This window comes from Momordica charantia (assembly GCF_013281855.1).
Source record: "Momordica charantia cultivar OHB3-1 chromosome 4 unlocalized genomic scaffold, Mcharantia_2.0 BLBB01000004.1, whole genome shotgun sequence".
In the NCBI taxonomy this organism is placed as follows: Eukaryota; Viridiplantae; Streptophyta; class Magnoliopsida; order Cucurbitales; family Cucurbitaceae; genus Momordica; species Momordica charantia.
This window is the reverse complement of record NW_028275162.1, coordinates 12,983,733-13,008,092: the sequence shown is the minus strand read 5'-3', so window position 1 is coordinate 13,008,092 and position 24,360 is coordinate 12,983,733. Positions and strand designations below refer to the sequence as shown.

General features: G+C 37.0%; 2 protein-coding genes across 2 annotated transcripts; one reads left to right on the top strand and one right to left on the bottom strand.

Annotated features, from left to right (window-relative positions):
* Positions 1 to 736: 736 nt before the first annotated feature.
* Positions 737 to 3,690, bottom strand: LOC111024165 (uncharacterized). Its single transcript, XM_022301781.1, has 2 exons — positions 3,139 to 3,690; positions 737 to 1,075 (listed from the first exon to the last, which is right to left on the bottom strand). The coding sequence occupies exons 1-2, from the start codon at positions 3,688 to 3,690 to the stop codon at positions 737 to 739; spliced, it is 891 nt and encodes a 296-aa protein (XP_022157473.1).
* A 2,622-nt stretch (positions 3,691 to 6,312) lies between these two features.
* On the top strand, positions 6,313 to 21,900 carry LARP6B (RNA-binding protein). Its single transcript, XM_022301779.2, has 10 exons — positions 6,313 to 7,157; positions 9,628 to 9,709; positions 9,907 to 10,001; positions 10,108 to 10,179; positions 10,398 to 10,477; positions 10,564 to 10,663; positions 14,307 to 14,354; positions 14,447 to 14,515; positions 14,852 to 14,992; positions 21,300 to 21,900. Exons 1-10 carry the CDS (start codon positions 6,552 to 6,554, stop codon positions 21,543 to 21,545), a joined length of 1,539 nt encoding a protein of 512 aa, XP_022157471.1. The 5' UTR covers positions 6,313 to 6,551; the 3' UTR covers positions 21,546 to 21,900.
* Positions 21,901 to 24,360: the final 2,460 nt, after the last annotated feature.

Sequence of the window (24,360 nt, the reverse complement as noted above, 5' to 3'; positions counted from 1 at the left end):
TGTAATTAATTTCCTTTAGTTAGGATAGTTGTGGCTATTTAATCTTGTAGTTGAGTTGTTAGTGGTTTGTTTGGTTTAGTTTTATTGTCTAAAGGATGTTGTAAGATTACCGATTCATTATTCTTTTTAGAGCATTAATTTTGTTAGCTTCTTGAACTACGGGATTGTAACCTACTTAGGATATTTATGAATACATTTGTTTAAGTTGATCGTACTTGATTTAGTTTTTTTGCTTCATTGCCATTCGAGATGTTAATGTTCATTTAGTGGATGGTTTATAGTTAGTAAAGGTTTCCTTGAAGGGTTTGGTTATTGTGAAGTCGGTTATTAAATGGTCTATCCGTATAGGATGTGATTTTCTCTTAAATTTTTAGTGTTGTTGTTCTAATTGTTCAAGCTCTCGTGAGTGTTGAAAATTAGAGTAGCGTAGGAGAAGCGTGGTAGCTTTATTGCTTAGTTTTGTTGTGAAGATAATTCTCTTGTTTAGGTGAAAATTTTAGGTAGTCTTAGTAACGGTCCCTGTTTGGAAATGGTGAAATTCCTGGGGCGTTACAGTATTTTTCTCATATTTTTCGTAAAGTACCATAATTTGACTTTTATGCAGAAATGTTCTATGCATGTTCTACTTTTATAATATGTGGTACTTTTTGGTAAATAATGATGAGAAATGGGTAAAAAAGCATGGTCAAATAGGCCTACCTATACATGTTTCTGCCGTAAAAAGTCAACTCTAACACTAGGGAAGCTCAGTAGACCAATATGAAATCCGGCGAGAAGAACCAGCCCAAGCAATCATGCTCGACCAGACCTCCCAACTAAAAGGGCACTCAAAGAATAGATTGTCCCAAGATTCCTGGCCAGTACAAAACACACAGGAAACCATAACAGAATAGTCCCAACGACATAAACGATCTCTCGTAGCAAGCCGATCACGCATCGCCAGCCAAGCAATAAAAGAATGCTTCGGAATGTTCCCACCAAACCAAACCAAAGAAAACCATGGAACAGGAGGCCTAACCGGCCGCAGCACATCCAACGCATTAGACACCGAAAAGAGACCCGACGATGTCGAAATCTAAATGGGCACATCAACCGTCCCTACTACAACCGGCACAGATAAAACCTCATAAACCAGCTCTCGAAGCTTAGCCGACACCCCAGGCCAACGCCACAAACCATCGGGAAACAGAAAATAAGCAACCTTCGCCTGAGACGAGCTAGTAGCATTGATTACGCTTGTTTACATGCGTAAAAAGAAGGTTTTAGATGCTGTTTTTACTATGTTTCAGCTTTGTTTCGGATTTTTCTCGATCGTTTGAGTTCCAATTCATGCAAAATTCATATACTATGGTTTGTGGATGGCTTATATTGTATTTATGACATTTTAGGACCATTTGGGAGTGCAAATTAATCAAAAGAAGCAAAAAGACGAAAAAGTATCATGGGAGGCGCCAGGCGCCTGGGAAGCCTGCAGAAAAACTGGTTTTCTTCCAACTTTGCCCTTAATGAAACGCGTCTTCCAATGCGTTTTGGTGGTTCCAACCGATGCATACGTGTAGAAGAAGTGTTCCACTATCAGTTTGAGCACGATTTGGTCAGTCAAAAGAGTTGGAAATGGGTGATTCACCATCGTTTTAGGACCTACCTAACCAATTCTGCACAGCTATAAATTCCAGCAACTTCTCCACCAAATTCATCAAGCCTTGCTTCCTTCTCTTGATCATTTTTAGTGTTTCTTTGTTGCTTTCTAAGTACTTTTGAGTTGCTTTCATTAGTTGCTTTTGGTTTTTAAATCCCGAGTACTTTACATTCTTTTATTGAGCTTTGTTTTGTTTCCATTTGTACTTAGTTATTTTCTACTTATTCAAATATATAAAAATCTAGCACTTTGCTTATCTTCTCTTTGCCTTTCCTTTATTTTTAGTTAAGAGAGTTGTGTTTTTGGAGGAAAGAGCACGTGACACTCTCCCTTGCTTGAAAGAGAAGGGCGAAGCTCTCAATCCCGATAAAAACTCTCCGTTAGTTAACGTTTGTTTTTCACACATGCATTCCACATTCAACCATTTTACTTGCTGTATTTTCTTCAATATGTCTTTCTAAATTCCCGTCTCTAGCCCGGTTATGGATAGTTAGCCTTTTATGTCTAAAAAGGGTTGCTAAGAAGTAGTGTTTTTACTTTCCATTCATTGCTCAACATGTTTTCCCAAAAAGTTAGGATTTAGAGAAGGCCACTGTAAGTCTTAACAAGTCAATACTGAAAAGGTTGCTTAATTGCATTGTTGAGTGGTTAAACCGAGGAGAGGAGCGCCTTAGACATAAGGGTTCCGCTTAAGTAGCCTAGACATAAGACCTTAACCCGAGGTTGCGACTATTTCCATCCTAAAACTAAGATATATCTCATAATAGACATATTAGGGAATGTCTTAGGACTTTGAACTTGCTTAGACATAAGTAAAGCGTAGTCGTTAGTTTCTAAAGTAAAATGCATATTATCCTTATCATGTCCTTGATTCTTTATTGGCTAACTTGAAGTAAATCGGGCTAGGTTTTATTATTATAAGTCCAAATCCCAAATCCAAAACCATTATTTGTGACCACTTCCCATTTTACAAGAATCACTCATTTCAACATTCACTATTCTTTAAAACTTCAGAGTTTGGAAATTATTTAGAAGTCCTTGAGGATCGATACTTGGATACTCCATCCATTTTATATTACTCTGACAGGTGTGCGCTTGCATCTATATAATTGTTACCACGCTTAGTGCGTGCGTTCAGCATAAACACCCAGTCAAGCATCATAGATAATCCAGTCACCAAACCTCGGATAAATCGAACCCCCTGGAAGTCAAGTGTCATGCCACACAAAACAACCATGATCATCTCCAATAGCAAACTGAACCAGAGGCCAAAAAGCATCCCGGATAGAAACAATATCCCACCAACACCAAGAGAACCAAGGCAAGCACGGATGATCCAAATACAATCCCGCCCCGAAGAATATAAGCCTCCACCCAAGCCACCCAAAGAGATCTCGCTTGAGTAATGAGAAGCCAAAGCAGCTTCATTATATCAGCAGAATTCCAAGAGGCCAGGTGATGAGCACACCCAAACCACCCTCCTACAAAGGAATACACACCTCAGACCAAGCCACCTTAGTCCCCGACCATCCGTTCTCGTGCCCCTTCCACAAGAAAGAATGCAGAATCTGCTCGACATCATGAAGAACACGAGCCGGAAGGATAAACACACTAGCCCAATAGACCTGGAAACTCTGCGGAACCAACCGAATAAGCAGCAACCAGCTAGCAAAAGAAAGCATCCTAGCCGACCAATTCCGAACACGACAGATAATCCGCTCAAGCAAAGGCTTACAATCATGATGAGAAATCCGGCGCGAAAGAAGCAGAACCCCAAGATAACGCACAAGGAGCGACACCACCGAAAACCCTAAGAAAGCTGCCAACCTATCCTCCTCCACAACAGGGAGGCCCATCCCGAAAACGAGCTCTTCCGAATCTTCAAAAGAAACCGACACATCCTTAATAAAAGATAGAGATCCTTGATCCCTATACGAGCAAATCATCAAGTCATCTAAAAAACACAAGTGCATCAGGCCAACTTGTTCACACTTCGGATGAAAACGAAATCCTGACGGCGCCTTATTCAACACCCGAGACAACACCTCCATGGCTATAACAAAAAGGTATGGGGAAAAATGATCCCCTTGACGCAAGTCACGACGTCCTGGAAAGTACCCCTCAAGCGCACCACTCAAAGAAACCGAGAACATAAGGGACGTAATACAAGCCTTAATCCAATTCAGAAATCAGGTCGGAGTCTTAATAGCCAACAAAAGGCCGAAAATGAAGTCCCAATGAAGAGAGGTATGTGATTTTTTTTAAATTCTTATTCAATTATATATAGTTATGATGATAAAGTATAATATTTTGGAAAAATCTAGGTTTGTCAATGGATTTTTCAATTGGACATTTAAAAAAAAACCAATTATAATATTTTGAGGTGTAAAAATTTGAACCAAACTAATAAACTAAAATTGAAACAATCAAGTTAGTTTCGTCGATTAATTATGTCAGTTTATTCAAACCAAACCAAAGTTTTAAAAGATATTTGTATATTGAATATATTGAATTGTTGATATAATTTTTCAATTATTTTTATTTTACACAAGATAAGTGTATATTTGACATTTAGTAATTTTAATGCAAGTTCATGTTTAAAAAAATATAAAATAAAGAAAAATAGACAATCACATTCAATAGTATTTTTATTAAATAAATAAAATTTAACCATAATTTTGTAATTAAAGCAATATTTACAAAATTCTAATTACCCATATTTTCTCTCAAAATCTCATATTTTATTTCTTTGTGCAACCAATACCAAATGTCCATCTCCCACAATCTCTAGTCTTCTTCAATCACAACCATCATTGTCACCGTCTTATTGCTTGCTACCGTCACACTGGTACTCGTCGCTACTACCCACTGGTGCTTCGCTACTACCCTTTTTGTAGCGATCCTCGCCAATCTTGTTTTTTCAATAGAAAAAGAACTTAAAACAAATGTAGTAAAAACAAAAATAAAGATGCGTAGAATCGAACAAATCAGAAAGAGAGAAACTCGCATTGACCGTACTTCGAACTTTGTTATCCATTTCTCCTTCTCATTCCTCAATTGTATTATTCTTGTTCGAAATCAACCTCTCTCATGTATGCAATGTTTCGTTGCATCTTCTCTCAATTGCTATAAAATTAGATTTGGAAAGTTTGATTCTATGTCTTGTATTCATATATTTTAGGTGGAATTTTAATAGTCATCAGTTTTAGTACAATCATAAAAACAATAATAAGTAAATTGGTAACGGTTTATGTGTTTAATTGTTAACGTAGTTAATTTTTCAGTTAAAAAATAAATTAAATTTTCATATTAAAAAACACATAACTTATTTTAAAGGTATTAAAACAACTTACTTGTTGCACGAAGATGCCATATCGTATATTGGTGCAATTCAATTTACTAATTTTATATTTTTAAAATTAGTTTGAGTTTATTTATTTGTAATTAATCAAAAATCAAAAGGCTACTATTGTCCAAAAATGTTTTCAAATATTCTATTTTTTTTAATATAATTTAGTTTGAGTTTATTTATTTGTAATTAATCAAAATCAAAAAGGTCTTATTGTCCAAAAATGTTTTTCAAATATCCTACCTTTTTAATATAGTATAGATATACATATAATATAGATATACATATAGATTACCTATCTAATAGGTCTAAATTTGAAGTCAATGGACTTACATGACACTAATTTACGTTTAATTTGAATATTGATGTATATATTTTTATTTTTATAAATATTATTTACTTTCTTTAATATATTTCTATATATTTATCATGGGTATTTGACCAAAAAAATATTTATACATAATAAATGAAAAAAATTAAATTATTTCAGGTTTAAATTATAACATTTAAAGTTCTAAAATTTATTTTAATTTTAAATTAAAAATTATAATTAATAAAAAAAATCTAAAATTGATTTATACTTTACTTGTTTTCTTTATTCACGGACCTATTAAACACAAAATTGAAAGTTCATTATTCTATTAAACATAAAATTAAATTTTATTTCTAATAAATCCATTATTAAAAAAAAAAAGAAGCATAATAGGCTAAATGCCTATTAGATTCATAATTGAAAATATAGAGACATATTAAACACTTTTAAATTTAGGAATCTATTAGACACAAAATAAAAAAAAAATTTAGGGACTTATTAAACACAAACCTAAAAGATCAGGCATTGAACTTGTAATTTAATCAATGTATTTCAATATTCAAGACAATTGTATATGTAAACTAGCTAACATGAATATAGATGAGTGTATAAGTTAATGGTTCAATTTCTTAGTGCAATTGTTGAACTAAGAAAAAAAAATGGTGTACTTTAGATTGTATTTGATTTATTATTATATGTCAAGATGAACATAATTCTAACATATCTTACTTCTTTAAGTCTAAGGTTAATCCCTCATAAGATTTTTTTTAGCCATAATATTTTAAACAATGTAAGAGAATACTTGTGTCGGAATTTTATTTAAATATTAAATTATTAAACTTTACTTCTAAAATATAGTAAAACAATACTAAAAACGTCAGTAGAATAAAAAGGAAAGTTGAGAATTTACATAATTAATTTCTTTATGTATTTGAGAAAGAGAAACGAAGGATAGGAAGAAAAAGTAAAGTAGTATAAATAGTAGTGAAGTGATTGTTTTCAATCGAGAAATCTTCTCCCGCAGTTGCCTTCTTCGCCCCCACTGGGCTCTATTTTCCTTTTTTATTCCTTTTTTTTGGTGTTTTTTTTTTAATTTTAATTTTTAGTTTTTACAAATTTTAATTTTAATTTTTGTTTTTCTTCTTCCTCCTCCTCCTGTCAGAGGCAGAGGACACTCTCTGTTCCTCTCCAACTCGATCTGTAGATTTTCAGTTCAGAGAACTCCGTATCCGTCGCTTTCGTTCCCTCCGATGGCACAAGATTCAACCCCTACTGCTCCAGATTCTTCTTCTTCTTCTTCTTCTTCTTCGTCTTCGTCTTCGTCTTCTTCCCCTTCTTCTTCTGCGCCATCGCAATCGGATCCATCTCTGTCTCGGAACTCTTCTCTCAGTCGTCTCAACGCGCAGGCTCCTGAGTTTGTGCCTACTCGACCCTCTCCTCGTCCCGATCTACAACCGCAGCAGTCGGCCCCCGGGCCACCGCCTCCTCCGCAGAAGCAATCGCCCAGGATTCTGATCCCTTCTCCTCCGCCGCCGCCTGGTGTGCTGCATGTTTATCCTCCGCATCCGCCGGGTTCTCCCTTCCATGTTCCCATTCAGAGTCCTGTGCCCGTACCCACTCGTGTGGTTTCTATTCAGAATCATCATTATCATCCCCATCACCGCCACCACCATCATTCCCATCATGTTCCTGTGCTTTATCACCCTCATAACCCTCAGTATTATGCCGATAACGGTGGGTTTCATGAGCCAGACGCAGTTGTGCAACAACCTCAGAAGCCTCAGGTTGAGTCCGATTATGCTGCTCCATCTAGAAGTAAACTCACTGAGGAAGTCTCCCAAAAGCTCTTGAATCAGGTCACCTTTTTTTGTTATATATATTTATCCCTGGATCCTGTATGTTTAATTCTTCGCTTTAAGTCATAATTTTGTTATCTTTTTGTGAATTTTGTTACCTTTTGTCAAATCTCTATGTTTAGGTTGCTTGGGTTAGTTTTTTTTTGAAGCACAGATACTCAAGGTGCAATAATGTTTTTTGAGCCTGCCAATTCTGTTACTTCTTTACTCCCATTAAGTTAGCTAGAATTCTTGGTTACTCAGGAAGGGTGTTCAACTGGCCGGGAATTCTGTCCTGGACTCTCTTTTTCCTGCTGCATAAATATTGTAGATGAATGGTTAAATAGATGGAATTGGCTTACACCGGAGAAGTTAAGTTTGTGTCTAGCTTGAAGGAATTGGTTAGGTGTTTCTTGAATCTTATTGTGCTTTAGATGGAACTGTGCTCATGTGGGGAGGTTAAAGGCCACTAAAACTAAAAGGACATTTTTGGTGTTGGCTAGAATCTCCTTTGATGATGGGGTTCCTTTTTCTATGTTTTGGATTGTTTGGACCTCCTTCATACCATGACATTAATGGATTTTGACGTGAGATTGAAGATCTTTATGGTTGTATTTGCACAAATGGTACTAGGTGGACATTAAAGAAATCTAAGATAATTGAAGATTTAAGTCTCCATGAGACTCCATAAAATCTACTACCCAATTTACACGGACGTTATGCTAACAGATTTGGAGCTCATATTGACCTAAAAGGGTCAATTTTTCATTTCGTCGGTTTGTTGGGGAGGGGCCAGCCCAAATAATAGATTGCAAAGATATCGTCCAAATATTCAAATTTCTACAAACTAGTGCTTGCAAATTCTTTGCAAGAAAGAGAATGAAACCCTAGACCACTTGTTCTCCTATTTTGAAATTGTATTTATTTACTTATCAAAAAAAGAAATTGTCTTGACCTATCAGAAGAAACCAAGCGTTCATTGAGAGGTATGAAAGAATGTAAAAGGGCATTAAAAAAAAAAGAACAGCCTTGACCTATCAGAAAGGTCTCCCATCCAAAAGAATCGCTCCTCACTGATAATTATTAAAAACTTTCAAAACTGAAGCTGATAAAGATTAAAGAAGTATTGAATCTAATCAACTCCCACCCATCCTCCCTAGATTTCTCACCCTTTAAAAGTTGTCATTATTCTCAAGCCAAATTCCACACAAAATTGTGAAGAAACAGGCCTGCTGCTAGATAAACCTTCCTTTATCCCTAAAGGGAGGATGCAAAGGACCTCCTTGAACATAGAACTACAAGCCCTTTTCTGCACCAAAGAAACCCCAAAACTCTTCAAAAAATGGGCCCATATGAAAAATGGATTGGGTGAATTGGCACCCCAAAGAAAATGATCAAGGTTCAGACTTCAGAGGTCCTTCGATACGACTTTGTGCAACACACACTAGTGAGGCTCGAGAAAGAGCAAAGAGTGCCTCTGAATTCAATTTAGGGTTTTATCTTTCCCATGCAAAACTTGCCAGATATAAACTTGTGATTAGACTGATGAACCTAAAATCCTTGACCCATCAACTTTTATCTTTTTTTTTGGAATAAGCTATACATAGGTTTCATTCATTGAAGCATCTATCACCCCCTCTCATGAATCTCACGAAAAAACGTTCCAAAGGTCATCTTTGATAACATCCCAATTATCCTAGTAGGAAGCCATCATAAAATCGTCAGGGAATTTGTAATCGTCAAACCCGTACACTACTTTCTTAATTTTTTCCAATGTGAAGGGAACTTTAACACTTCCCTATCCCTGAAATAGGTCTCCAATCCAAAACCTCCATGAGAGGTCCAAGGACAGAAGGGGCATAGAAGGGCGTAAAAGAGCTGAAAAGAAGGATAACACAAACACACCTTCCTCAATCTTAGCCTCCCCACTCATAATTTCCCCACACTCCTTGACAAGCAACTCAATAAGACTTATTCCTTCTGCAGCCTTGGGCGGGTGCAAGTCCTCCTTTTAAGGGAGTCTTCTGAGATTTGTGTTTCTCATAAACCTGAAACCTTCACAAGTCCCATTTACTTGTGACTGTAGAAGGGAAGGAGGACTTAAAGGAGGGATGAGAGAGCCACATCTTTTCAAACTCCACTTAATGAGTCCAGAAGCCAAAATCTGGGACTCAAAACTTGTCTAACCTGGTGAAACATCCCCATCCAATATTTTTAAAGGAGAAATCAATCCAACTTTAAATGTCAGTGACTAGCAATCTAGGATATTAATTTCTATGACTATGAGTAACCTGTGAAATTAATTGAAAGGAATATAAGTCTGCCAGAACTCTTCGAGTGGTTATTAATAAAAAAGTTGAATGGTTGATTTGTGCGTATTTCTACTATGTTTTTTAATTTCTACTTTTATTGGATATTGTTTCTATACGTACTTCCTTTTCATTTAACCTTAATCGTCTCATTGAATTCTTTACAAAATCATGGTTTTTAGGTGGAATATTATTTCAGTGATTTAAACTTGGCAACTACTGATCATTTGATGAGGTTCATCAATAAAGATCCCGATGGATGTGGTAAGATCCTCTCTTGGCATCTTATTTGAATTTCAGATTTCTTTAATGTGTGGATCTCCTGCTCTTTCCACCACAGGTGGATTGCTTTGGTAAAATTCACTGACTTAATGTTGATTTAGAATGACCTCTTAGAATTAGTTAACTGGACTCCATTCTCTCTTAAATACTTTCCCTGAGTAAGGTCCATTTTTATTCAGTGCCTATATCGGTTGTTGCATCATTCAAGAAGATTAAGGCTCTCATTAGTAGTCACTCACAGCTAGCCAATATTTTGCGGAAATCTTCTAAGCTTGTGAGTATATCATTTTCTTAACATCCTTATTTTTGCTCTCCTTGAATTATCCTCATTCTCTTTCTTGTTTTGTTCCCTCCTTGTTTTTTGGTTCAATATTCTGCAGATGGTTAGTGAAGATGGAAAGAAAGTTAGACGTAAACTACCTCTTTCTGAATCAGATATGGAGGAGCTGCAAGTAGGGTATCTTTTTTTTTTTTAAAAAAAAAGTTTTTTATTTAAACAATTTTTATAAATTTTAATTTTGGAAATCTTGTGGATTGGCCCTGTTTTGCTTTACAACATGTGAGATGATTCCATCCTTGTGTCAATAAGATATCATTGACTTACAAACAAACAAACCAATGCTTTCAATATTTGCATGTTATGTCTCTTGTTTTACTTGCCCATTGTCAGTCTCGCATAGTAATTGCGGAGAACTTACCTGAGGATCATTGCCACCAAAACCTCATGAAGATTTTTTCTGCTGTTGGGAGGTACGAGTGTTGCATAATTTCATCGCATGTTCTTCAGCAACTTGCAAAGTAATATTGAATTACCATGCTGCTTTACAATTTGGCAGTGTTAAGAATATTCGAACTTGTCAACCTCAAATCTCTGATAGTGGAGCTTCTTCAACATCTAAATCAGCAAAAGCTGATGGAATGCATTACAGTAACAAGGTATTCCTATTTTCTGCAGCATGGGGGATTTGGCCGTTTGGTGCAATCTTTCTCCTCCATTAACCTCTAGCATTGTAGGGACAATATATGATTTCTTTAAAATTTTTGTTGGAGGGATTGACCAAAATCTCTACAAGGACCTGTTCCAAATGAGGTGGGGAACACCTGTTTGAAATGGATTCAAAGTTTTGGACAGGGACAATTTTTTCCCTTATTTGATTTTGGGGATTCTGCCTTCCCTTTCGAATCTAACCCTGGATTTTATAAAAAATAATCTGAGGTATCTTCATTGATATCAGTTCAAAAGGATAGTTACAGGCAAGGTAATCAAACAGTTAAAAATACATGGTTAGCCAATTCGAGAGGGTTCATGTCTCTCTTTTCCCCATAAGTCACCGATGGTACATGAATGACAAAATCAATCTTATTTCTTATTATAAATGTACACCTACCTTACGCCATCTCCCAGGGGTGGTATACCTCTTGTTACTGTTTCTTGGAAATGCTTTTACAACAGACGGCCACCTTAACATTATCCCGAGATCAAAAGATGCCTTGTTCATAAGGTAGAAATCTGGAAACTAATGTTGAATTGTCTAGTGGTTCCCCTGATGCTTTGAAATTAGGAAGGTCCTTCCATTTAAATAGAAATCCCCATTAATCATTTTTGCCAATTGACTGGGTGGGAGGGGTTGAATCACAACACTTGATCCTATGCCTGTTCTGAGTTGAGATAAGTGGAATTGTCTTTTTCTGTTGGCATATTGCACTTTCTCCGCATCCTTCATGTTCTTGTTCATGCCTTGCCAATAGAATTTAGTTGTCGTGTTTCTTTTTCGTCCCCAAAAATCCTAATTGTCCCCCTACATTTTTTTAAGAAATAGATATTTCCTTGATCTGATGAAATATACAAAAGAGAGCGGGAAAAAGCATCCAAAAGATAATGGAAATTGCATAAAAGCTTTCCACTTAGCCAAGAGATTAAATAAGCTATAATTTGTAAAAGGAGAAAAAAATCATTTACACCCATATAAAGCTGAACATATTCATAAGATCTACGAAAAGGGAGAGTTATATTGTTGAAAATCCAATTGTTCTTTCAATCCACGAAGATCCAGGACAGGCTCTTATAAGCTGTAGCTATAGGATCTCCTTTTCCTTTCTAGAAGGGTTGCCCATCAAAAAATCAGGGAGGAAGACTCCCATAATGGATGGCAGAGCAGTACTCAAATGATGATAGGATGAGACCCAAAATTTATAGGCATTGTCACCCTACGTGAATCAATGCCCTTGAGATTCTGATTCCTTCGTATGGCATGCCAATTTGGCGAGTGTGCACAAGAGGGAGCCTTTGCTGGATGACATCTGGTGTACTAATTCTTTCATGGCTTAAGTGCCAACAAAAAAATTGAATGTCTTTGTGTTAATTGATAAGGAAAAAGTAATTATTTCTTATATTTTCAAATGTTGATACAAGGGTATAAGTAACAACTATAGAAAACAATTAAAAAAGGAAAAGAAACCTTTGTCTAATAGGATAAGAAAACACTTATCTTTTAGACAAGGAAACCGCAATCTATTAAAATCTAAATGCAATAGAAAAATAAAAGATAATATAATTTAACACGTTGGGTATTAGTCCCTCCCTATCTTATTGTAGAGCAGTTGGTTATGGGGAATGGGGATCATTTATGTGACTTAGCCCTGGAACATGGATAGCATAAGTAGAACGGTATAGCTGTTGGTGCAATCAAAAGGCCATATCCGTATGTGGACCCTGTCGGACTAGTGAATCTTGGAAACTTGTCGGATGGGTGAACTTCCACAAGAAAGCTCTAATGATGTTAAGCCATAGAGTTTGCTTTTCCTCCTTGAAAGGGTGCGTAGTTTTTCCATAGGAGTGCGAAGAACCGTGAATCATTCGAAGGAGGTGTACAATGAAGTTATAGCTGTACAATAAATACAACTATTCTCAATTCGTTCTTTTTTCATTTTTTCTCAGTAAAAAGTTCAGTTTCTCATAAAAAAGAAAGAGAGCTTGGCCATGATCCCACTTTGTGCTCTATGGAAGAGGCGATATTGGAACACCACAAGTGAACATCCTAGAGCTAGGGCTTATGAATGGTGTTAGAGTATATAGATTAGTATATTTTATATTCTTGTATTAATATTAATTTGTCATTTACCTTCTCCTTATAGGATTAGGTCAACCTTGTATATTTGTCTATATATATATAGACTTTAATAATGAGAATACATTACATTGGATTCTCTCCAACCTTAGTCTCTACTTGGTATCAGAGCTCTAGGTTTCTTGCCCATTAGGGTTTGGTGCCCATTAGGGTTTTGGTGCCCATTAGGGGTTTGTGCCCATTAGGGTTTTGATGCCCATTAGGGTTTTGATGTCCATTAGGGTTTTGTGCCCATTAGGGTTTTGTCCCTTTGTTTATTGCTATCCAACTCAACTCACTACTACCAACGCTGCCGCCATCGACCATCGCCGCCGCTGCTGTTTTCCAATTGCTATTCATGGGTTTCGTCTCGCCGTCCTTTGCACCTTCGTCGCCGCTAGTCGCCGTGCGCTTCCGTCACCGCCCATTGCCTTCGCCCCTCTGGTTGTTGTGGGGTAGCACTTAGGGTTTCTGGTTTAAGAAAACACCTGATCCGGTTCAAGCAGTCCAGTTCAACCGGTTTGGTTTCAAGTGGTTTGGTTCATCCGGTTCAAGTTCAGTTCGGTCTGGTTCGTCACATTCCGGTTCGGTTTGGTTGATTTATACCGGTTTTGGTTCGGTTCGTTTGTTTCAATTCAATTGGTTTGGTTCATTTGGCTCTGTTCAATTGGTTTGGTTCGATTCTCTTTTCTCCTTCAGATTTGGTTTGGTCTGGTTCTGTCGTTTTGTTCAAATAAGTTCGTTTGTTTGTTATGGCTGAGAAGAAATCAATCGTAACTTCTGAGGTGATCCCAATGATATCAAAAATCACAGAACACAAGTTGAATGGACCACAAATAGATTATTTGTCTAACAAGTGGGGCATGATTAACATATATGCACCAACTTGAGGGGGAGAGGGGGAGTGTTAGAGTCTATAGATTAGTATATTTTATATTCTTGTATTAATATTAATTTGTCATTTACCTTCTCCTTATAGGATTAGGTCAACCTTGTATATTTGTCTATATATATAGACTTTAATAATGAGAATACATTACATTGGATTCTCTCCAACCTTAGTCTCTACAAATGGAAAATAGTTCTGGTTCGTGAGTAGAAAAACTTTTTAGCCTTAAACAACCCTTCAAACTACTACTGAATATCACTATCTGAGATTTTGAATCCACTACAATATTTCTTATTCTTTTTTTTTTTAGAACAAGAAACTATTTCATTGATATATGAAATATGACAACAAAAGGGGCCCAAATTGGGCTACAAAAAAACTCTCCTAGATAAGAGAGAGGCGAAACTATAGTGATGAAATGTAGGGGAGCATTTACACCAAGATATCACCAAGAAAACTATGGAATCAAATAAGAGATGTGGGGGACGCTCCTTATCTTGGAAGATTCTTTGATTTCTTTGCAACAATATTTCTTATTCTTTATAGAAGGGAATAACTTAACTGTCAACACTTTCTGGTTCAGTTGCATGCATTTGTGGAATATGAATCAGTTGAGCTGGCTGAGAAGGCTGTAAGTGCTTTTTATTCAATAACGTTACAATAGAGTTCATTTTACTTTTGTAAATGGAATTCAGATGAAAAAGAAGTTCCTTAAATTTACAGGTTGCAGAATTAAATGATGAAGGGAATTGGAGAAATGCACTTAGGGTTCGTTTGATGCTTACGTGCACGGTACATAATCTAAGATTAGTCTAATTTTTTTCATGTAACATGTCATGTATTTGATTTGCCTTCTGTTACATGGTTTAAGATACTATGTACTGCATTTCCTGTGTCTGATTGGTTTGCCATGGGGGTATTTATATTCTCTCTTATTCAAACTTAAAAAGTAGCACCAAACAAGTTTATACGCTTTGGCAAGGTGCTTTATTTACATTTTTAAGCATTTACTGCTGTATGTATCCAAATGTTTATACTAATTCTGAATCTAAATCATGAAGCTTTGTTCATTCTTTCTTTCCTTTTTTTTTGTATGTGTTTTAATCAAAATTTCATTATTGTTTACAGTCAAAATCTGCTCCAGTTCGTGTGAAGAAGGGAAATAACGGGGAGATGAACTGCAAAGATGATGATACCTCTGATCAACTGCGTAATGAGAAGCATGTAGACTATCTTTCTGATCAAGCTGATGCTCCTCCGCAGGAACAAGTACAACAGAACTTCTAAGCTTCTTTAGATTCCTAGAAGCTCTAAAATTATTGTTCTCTTTTTTCAAATCTAGAATATGTTTTAATGGAAGTGGAAAGGGTGAAGAGAAGGAGCAAATATTACCATGCAATCAAGATATTAGGAATGATAAAAAGAGAATATGTACGTAGTCAAGATAGAAAGAGAAGAAAAGGAAAATGTTTTGGAAAGGAAGGAAAAATCTTAAAAGATAAGTTGCCCTAAGGGTGATAGGAGTCAGCTCAAAGTGCGTTGAGGGAACCAAAAGATAATTCTGAAGAGTCAAATTGTTCAAAATGGATAGTAGTTGATCCAAAGGGGAGAGTCAGTAAGGTGGCAGGCTTAGGATTAAAAAAGGTCTTCCGACCATGGATATAAAAACTTTCACTATTTTTATCTAGTGGCTTCCAAGAAAGAGATAAATGTGGATGATTAAACCAGATGGCAAATCGAAAAAGAAAATTGACAGCTTCTATATTATTTTTTTTTAAATAAGAAACAGTCTTTTCATTGATAATGAAAAAAAAGGGAAAAAAGTTCAAGGATACAAACTCCAAATAACAAGCTAACAAAAATTACAAAACCCAAAATAAATTATTGTAGTTCAAAGAGCCCGTGGGAGAAACTACCCCATAAGAAACCGCAAAGACCAAAGGGCCACTAAAGCTAAGGCCCTATCAAACCAAAAACAGAACCAAAGCCACTATAGGACAAAAATCTGGAAGAGAGGACCATGAAGATTCTAACAAGAGAAACCACACCAACGACCTCACCACAAAGAACTTTGAAAACAGAACCCCTAACTGAAAAAAAATCTGTTGCATTCTCAAAAACATTAGAGGTCATTAATAATATCTAAAAAGTCCTTTGAATCTTCCGAAGAGTTGTGCTCATCGCCAATGATGGAAGAAATTCCCTTTGAACAAGGGAAAAAATAGATTCATTCTCATTATAGTGTCTTTTACTATTTCCAGAAGACTAACCAACCTCTTTTGTTGATTCCACCTGGGACAACAATGCTGCCTCTCATTTTGAAAATGGAAACCATAATACATTCAAGACTTCAACCATGTTGATTATGCTTCTTCAAGAGACAAAAAATATCAAATTCACCCTTGTCCGAAAAATGAGCCTTCTCAAATCAACAATAGCTTCTTCAAACAAATTGAGTTGCTTCCTAAGAGAGATATGAAAGTGACGTTTACCTCTATTTTTTTTTCCAAATTCAACGACAACCGGTTGTAGGAAATCTTTTCTTTTACTTTTTATTTTTATTTTTATATAAAACAAAACTTATATTAATAAAAGAGGATATAAAAAAGAATGAGATGAGATATCCCTGGTAAAGCCAAGGGGATTACAAATGGACTCCCGGTTGGCATAAATCTAAGGAAAACCGTAATTTCAGAACTCTTTGTTAAGGGCGCACGAAGAAGAAGCATGGTATTTAAGAGTATCCCAAAAGACATCTATAGGTGTGTTTTTCCCTTGGAAAATCTTCCCATTCCTCATCCGAAATCTTCAAAAGAAGAGCCACCATAGTGATGTACCACAAGATAGCTTGGCCAACAAAAAATGTCACATGTAAGGGCTGAAGCAAACCATCTGTGCCTAATTGGGGAAAGCCCATGAAAGCTTGAAAAGATTGAGGTGAGCACTCCAGCACATGAAAGCAAATGGGCATGAAAAAGGAGGTGCTGACTCTTCACGCACCAACCACGAGACAATGCCCAGTTGGGAAACCTATCTTGAATTCTGTCGTGGGTGCTTAGAGCGAAAATCCACACAAAAACTTTCACCCTTATTTTAGCTTGCTCAATCATGTTAACAAAAAGCCTGCTGATGCCTTCACAATTTCCACAAGAATTTTGGGTCATAGATTTGACAGAGAAGAAACCATGTTTTTCAAGAGACCTAAGAAAAACTTGTTTTCAACACAACATCTGCTTAAATCCATGATTCAAAAGGGTTAGAAACTAAATAACTTGAAAAGAAACCTTCGAATTTTCAAAAACTAAGCAAGGACAAATAACCTAGAGATGAGAGAGGACAACTTCTATATTGTTAGGAATACGTAGCTTTTGGTGAAAAGTCTTTATTTATACTGTCAGAGTTAAAAGTATGGCAGTACTAGATTTGATAAATCCGTTTACATATGGCCTAGAGAACAAGGTGGCAGCAACATAGGAATTGAGGCCTATGTTCCAAAACAATTTTGAGGCTTCTGGCCTGAGGCTCACTTTGGTGAGGCTCAAATTTTTAGCTTGAAACTTAACACCATCTTTGGATCATAGGAGGCTTACGGCTCCATCCATGAGACTTGGAGCCTTTACGCCTGATGTAATAGTTAGAATAGTAATATTAATTTGTTGCTTGCTCTTAAAATATGTAAGTTCTTGTATGTTAGGAATGGTAATACACCATGGGTTGTGTTTTAATCTAGTCCATTATTACACTAATATTGAGGACAAAAAATAGGCATTGAAGAGAAAATTTTGAATGACTTCGTAGATTCTTTGTTTAAGAAAAAGACAACTGATAGGAACAAATTCTTTTGTACCTGTATGTAATCTTTATGTTTAGTAATATCTGATTATTTTTCATGATTTTTATTAATGCCTTTTTTATTTAAATTGAAGCTTATGCCTCCATACGGTATTGAAGCTTACATCTCGCTTGTTCAAAAAAACAAAAGCCTCCAGGCTGTCCTTAGCCTTCTAAAACATTGATTGAGGCCAGGATAATAGCCTCTCCTTTTGGTTCATTATTGTTGGAGATGTTAAGTTAGGTTGATTAATTTTGGGAGTAGCTAGAGGTCTGATTGGAAGGGTAAGGATGTAATATCCTTGTACCCCACCTTCAGTTTTTAGATGGTACCATCCTAGTCTACACATTCTCTGTAGACGGTCAGAGCTACATGAACAACCCATTTTGTTCAAACAAAATTTGGAGAAATCAACCATTTGTGGAATAATCCTGTGCCCTGGCGCTAGATCAGATTTGTGTGGTGGTAACCATGATAAGTTGTATGGCTTGTCAATTGCCTTTATCCACACTAAGAATGTCATTGGGAGATAAGCTAGGACACTCAGTTTTGGACAGTGGAGAAAAGGTAATCGAGATGATTTGGAAAATAGAAGAATTTCTACTTCAAAGGGAGGTGGACTTTTCTCTTACGCAATTGGTGCTCTCTTGCTTGCCTATATACATTGTGTCAATCTTCCTAATGTCGTGAAATGTATAATACATATTGCATTTGGAAAGATAGATCAGGAATTAAGTTACTTGGCTCATAACAATGTATAATACTCCCTAGGAAGGCTAAGTTTTTGTGGAATTGCGCTTCAAGAGCCCTCCTTTGGCACCAAAGAAATTCCTGCGTTTTTAAGGATAAGTTTTCTTCTTTTAACATTTTTTGTAGGAACGTACAGTATACTACTTCATGGTGGTGCATTAATTATAGGAAATGCTTTTGTAACTACAACCTTTCCATGGTCATGAACAATTGGAAAGCATTGTTGTAGCTCCTTGGGTGGGGTTCCCTCTACCCGAGCCATTAGGTTGTTCCTTTTTTGTCAGCTTAATACAAGCAAGTTTCTTATCTAAAAAAAAAATTACTTGGCTCCATACAATGATAATGGAAGCAGGAACGGGAACTTGAGAAGGAGAATGGAGACTTTGGTAACCAAGGTTGGGAAGATTCTTTAACGAAACAGTGGACAAAGTAACTCCAAGCATTTATGGCTGAGCGAATGAAGCTAGTTTACAATAGAAAAATTGATTGGGTATTCTCAAATGACTCCAAGAGCAATATCTGATGTATCGGTCCTTTGTCTCCTAGATTACATTTATTATAGTCTAATCATAATGGAGTGAAAGCCATTATCTCGGAGATTTGACTGAGGAGAGCTACTACTCAAGTCAAGCTTTCCAAGGCTACTTGTAGTGTCAACCAAGAAAGATATGGTGTCTCTAGGTGGACTTGTTGGTAAGCACTTGGAATCTGCAAACACCTCAAAGGTCTTAAGTTCAAACAATAGGTACTAGAGGTGCTCGAGATTAGGGGAACTATCAGAGCTGACCTCGGGGTAGGTGAGTTTCCTTGGGGATTAATGGGGTGGGGCTATTATGGCTCAGTTTACAGAAAAAAAAAATAAATAAAGAAAAGAAAAAGAAAGAAACTGATAAAGATATGGTGGTGGAAGAATTGTTGGGAGAAGATGATAGAACTCGGGATAATTTATCAACAAAGAGATTACAAACTCGGAGGATTATAGCTCCACCTTCTCTCTCAAACCTACCTCAATTCACAAAAGCATACTCTCTTCCTTCCTTACCTTCGCTAAATGAAATTCCAACTGTATAGAGAGGTTAAACAAGAATGGGACCAAGAAGTAGTTTCTTTGTTTCTTAGTTCTGTAGTGGGGATCACTTATTGAGGTACGATAAAGCTCAAGGAAACCTTGGGAAGCCGTACACTACACTGTAGTGGTTGTACAGAAGACCTCCACCACCTCTGTGAAGTTATACTTTAGTCTCATCTCCAAGGGCTACTGTGGATTAGTATCTACGTGACTGTGAGACCATGTTGGATGATCTCAAATTGCTCATTCGTGCTCAATAGATAACGAAAGTGAATGATGGTAAGCACAGATAAAGTATGGTAAGCAATGATGGTTTTCATGAAGTTTCTTATCCCCAAAAAAAAAAAAAGTTTTGTTAAATGGCTACAAGAAGTATGGGAAACTTGCCCCCAGATTTTATGGGCCATGTCTTTTCTTTGAGCGAGGAAAGTTGTTGCTTACATACACGAGTTACCCCCACAACATAAATCCATTAAGCGATTCATGTCTCTCGGCTAAAGTTGGCTCATGACAATTACCTCCACCCTACTTCCCTACCTTTATGTTAGAATGTCAAGATGTGAATCACGATCTACTTGCAATAACTTGGGGGTTGTTGCTTATGTGGGAAGGACAATCAGTTGAAGAAGCTACTTGGAAGCGGCCTCCAATTCGGTATACATATGCCAAGGCAAAGGTAGTAGGCCTTATTAGTTGAGTTAGTTATACAGCAAATAAAAGGAATGCTTGATGTGTCCAAGTCTGTACAGGTTGGGGCCCATTTTGTAAGAACAGATAGAATAGTCATCTGTTACTGGGAGGCAAGACTGCAAGAGTAGGAAGCAGTCCATTGGTTAGTAGTGTTTTGGTCGAAGGGCATGGAGAATTTGTATTCTTTCTATATTTTACAATTAATTTGAGAAGGTTCTTTTGAACATATCCAAGTGATGTTTTTCCTCAGGGTGGTCCTTATCCGAAGAAAGACTTATCAACCTTCCTTTTTCTTCCTTATTTCTTCTTGACACCTTTTTCTTTTGCTCCTAAGCTTGAACTTACTTTTCTTCGCCTCAAAGTCTTTGGCACTTTGACGTAAGTAGGAGACCTTCATGAATTGAGGAGTTGTGGTAAAGAAGACTCTGAAGGAAGAGCTCGAGATGGACTGGAGCTGATGAAAATAGCTTTCTAGCTGAAGAGCAGCTTGCTAATGGGGATAAGGTCTACTCGAGCAAAACTACTCTACCTGAGTCAAGTAGGCTGGTCACGGTATGACTTAAAATGTGACCCTATATCTGAATGGGGCACTCAACTCAAATATGCAACTGCCAAGTAGAGGTCAATCTCTAAGAAATGTCGTAGGATTGGCTAATACTTGACTCAATGTCACACAGTAGTTATGTGATTTGGAAGGGTTTGGTTTAGTAGTGAAGAACCATGTGTAGTAGGTGGCCTGAACACACCAAGCCAAAATAAAAATAAGAGGATAGTTACGAAAAGACCGAGATAGGTGCACTGACAGAAGCAATATTCCCAATTTCTATCAATTTAAAACTGCGCCATTTTCTGCTCTGCTAAGCCTCCAAAAAAAGTGCAGCTGTTACTTTCCTCCAAATAACTGAAATTTATAATTGCTCAATGGTGGAAGTAGAAAATCATGCCAACTAATAATCAAAGTTAACCGAAGTTTTTATACAGAAGGGTGCAGCAAATGAAAAGAAGTTACTCCAGTTTGCTAATGTTGGTAGATCCAGATTCGTATGGGGAAAAAAATGAAAAGTTATGCTTTGTTGCTATACTCGTTCTTGTCCAACTTTTGATTTACCCCCCTCCTACCAAAGAAAATGACTTACAATCGACACTTTACTTCTCGAGAAATAGAGGCATATTATATTCACTTTGTTGTATTCTGAAAAAACAATTTCATTCTTTTTACTGCTACTTTGTTGCAGCGAGAGGAGCAGGGAAATGAAAAGGATGCTGGTGGGCAGAGAAGGGTCCGAAGCAGGGTACGCAGTAAAGGACGTGGTCGATCGCAGTACCATCATAATAACCATGTGGGAACTCCACCTTCAAGTAGTTCTACTAGCATCGAGCAGGCAAAGCAGCAGCCGCCACCACCGGGGCCTCGCATGCCAGATGGGACAAGAGGGTTCGCCATGGGGCGGGGGAAGCCGGTGAGTGTGAATATGACTTGAAAACCAAACATTTCAACTGAATGGAATACAGTGAGGGGGGGTGTGTCTAATCATAGGCAAAAGAAAAGAATGCAATGGTGTTTGTTGATGGCAGGGTTTTTAGTGGGGCTGTCAAATCCATTGCATACAGAAATGTGATGGTTCCAGAACTAAGAGTTTACTTTCGAATGTATTTTTAAGCAAGGAAAGATTTGATTCAGCTTTTTAATCTCCTCTTTCCTTTAGGGATTCATTAACGATTATTATTTTAAGTAATATGTTAAAACCAATGGGGAAGGAAGTTGGTGACTCAATTTGCCTTGTCCCTTCCCTTGCCTTGTATAATGCAAACCTGCTCATTGTGTTTGCTTCTCTACTCTCTCTCTTTCTCTCTCTCTTTCTTTACTTATTATTGCACTTACATTTCCTCTCCCTTCAAAATACATTGAAGGGTTCAATGTTGATATAAAGGTCTATTCGTTTTTCGAATAACCATGAAACGTCTTTCTATCGGCATTTCTGTAAAATTATGACAGCAATACCTTTACCGACGTTGATATATTAAATCTTTAATTACTTTTGTTTTTGTTTCTTTTGTAGTGACATAAGAAATGGGTTTGAGGGTTCTAGTGATGCAAATGTCTTATAACTTGGGTCAAAAAATCAACCAACCTAGACTTCTTAGTTTTAGGGAGAACAGATGTTGGCATTCTTCAAGATTGAATTTAGGGCTAATAGAAGGTATAACAAATTAAATTGTGATTGTGATACATAGTCAAAATTATTTGATATTATTTGATATTGTATAGTTGTTTGTACTGAAAAATATTCTGATAGTCACAATAAATCTTCGAGAACATTTCAAGATAATAAAACTTGCAAAAAGGAGTTAGCACTCCGAAGGTTTTGTCAGTATATCGTGTGCTTAGAGAAACAAATATCAAATAAAGAATAAGTTTTACATACCCCACACTCCCACACTATGGTTATTTATAGAAGACCAAAAGTAACCATTGGTATAAGGGAAGTTTCCCATTTGAATTTATGGTTTTCAACCTGTAAAAGCAGGTAACCGCACGTATAGTTGGGAGAAATTAGTTGAATCGCCACGTGTCTGGGTCATTTAATCAAGTTCGGTATAATAGGTGCCCAATTCGACATTCGTTCGAACTGGTGTCGTCTTCACACATCTTTCCTTTTATTTGAATCACTAGTGACGTGTCGGAAAAATCAAAAGTTGATCAATAGCCCCTACTTCAAGAAAATTCGAGGAGTTTAATTTGAAATTCTTTAAGTAGCGACCAATTTGTCTTGCATCGCTAAAAACTTGAACTTATTTTCCCCCATTCTTTCAAACTGGTGCTTTCTTCCATCAGGTATTTATACTTCGCCAGTGTGCATTTTCACTAAGTTCTCATTTCTTAGCAATCATATAGAATGCTTAGGGCAAGGAATCTCTCCCCCAATTACTACGAATCAGAGAAGTTGGTCGTCTCCTTTGTCTACTCTGCACTAGGTAACTCTCATACCCAAATTCAATCTCCTTTACTTCTTTCTGCATTTCTGTTCAATAGATGGCTAGGACCAAGTCGTTTGACACTAGTTCCCATGGCCTTCGTCTTCTCAAGCACCTCTAGATAACCCACCAGTCAAAAGTAGAAATTCCTGTCGGCGTAAGCCGAATGAATCGCCTGAAAACAATGGTGAGTGCTCCGACTATTCGCATTTGAACTACGCTAAGGAGTTACTAGGAATCCTTAGGTATAACTACTCAATTACTAATGATGTTGAATTGAGAATTCCTGTAGCAGGTGAAACAATCAATAAACCGCCATTAGACTGCGTTAGTTTTTACCCCCAAATGTTCGAATACGGGATTAGGTTGCCCTTACATCCTTTTGTTCAATTTTTCCTTAATGCTGTCAATTTGGCTTCTGCCCAGTTAACACCCAACGGTTTGGGTACTTTAATGGGGTTTTGGTATCTGTGGTGGAGATTCTGTGAGGACAGAACCTGCATTTTATCTGTTGAACAAATGCTAGCCGACCACACCATAAATAAATCTTCAAAGGCCTCTGGTCGATTTTACTTAAGTTGTTTTCCTGGTGTCGCGAAGTTAGTCAATGGACCAGTAATAGAGAAGAGTTTTTCTTCGATTGTCATTGGTCCCACCTCCATAAAGAATTAGAAACATAGATGGTTTTATGTCTCGGGTAACTAGTTAATGACCACCAGCAAGGGGGCTCCTTATTATGAAGTTCCCATGGAGTTTGCTAGGATGAGTAAGCTCTTAAATCTCATCTTCTTCTCCGAAGTGATTACATGCTCATTGTACTAATTGCATTATTTTGAATTTTGTAGCTTTAATCGACCCTCCACCAGAATTGACTAAAGAAACCAGATCGGTTTTGGTTGGCTGTGCAGTTCTGTCAGTCAGAGATCGTTACAGTCCCGACCTCCTGACCAACAAAACCTGAGAAGTTGCGGTCTTGCTGCCGAACTTATCGAAGGTTAAATTTTCTCCTTCCTCTTTTTTACTTGATTTGTCCTAGAAAAGTCGATCCGTTGACAAACTTTTATCTGGAATGTAGAAGAAATGAATCCTCGATCTTCCAGATTCAAAGTAGTCGCCACCGCGACGTTCCCCTTGGAGGTGGAATGACTAGTTCGGTTGAGAAAGGTACAAGGCCTGTGAGTTCTTTGCAGCCTGAAAACAACCAGAGAGACGCCAACAAGGATAATGACGCCCCACAGCCCCAACCTACAGTTGAGACTAGGCCACCGAAGTCCAAATAGGAGCGACCTCCACTACCGAGCTCTTTCGATCCGAAGAAAG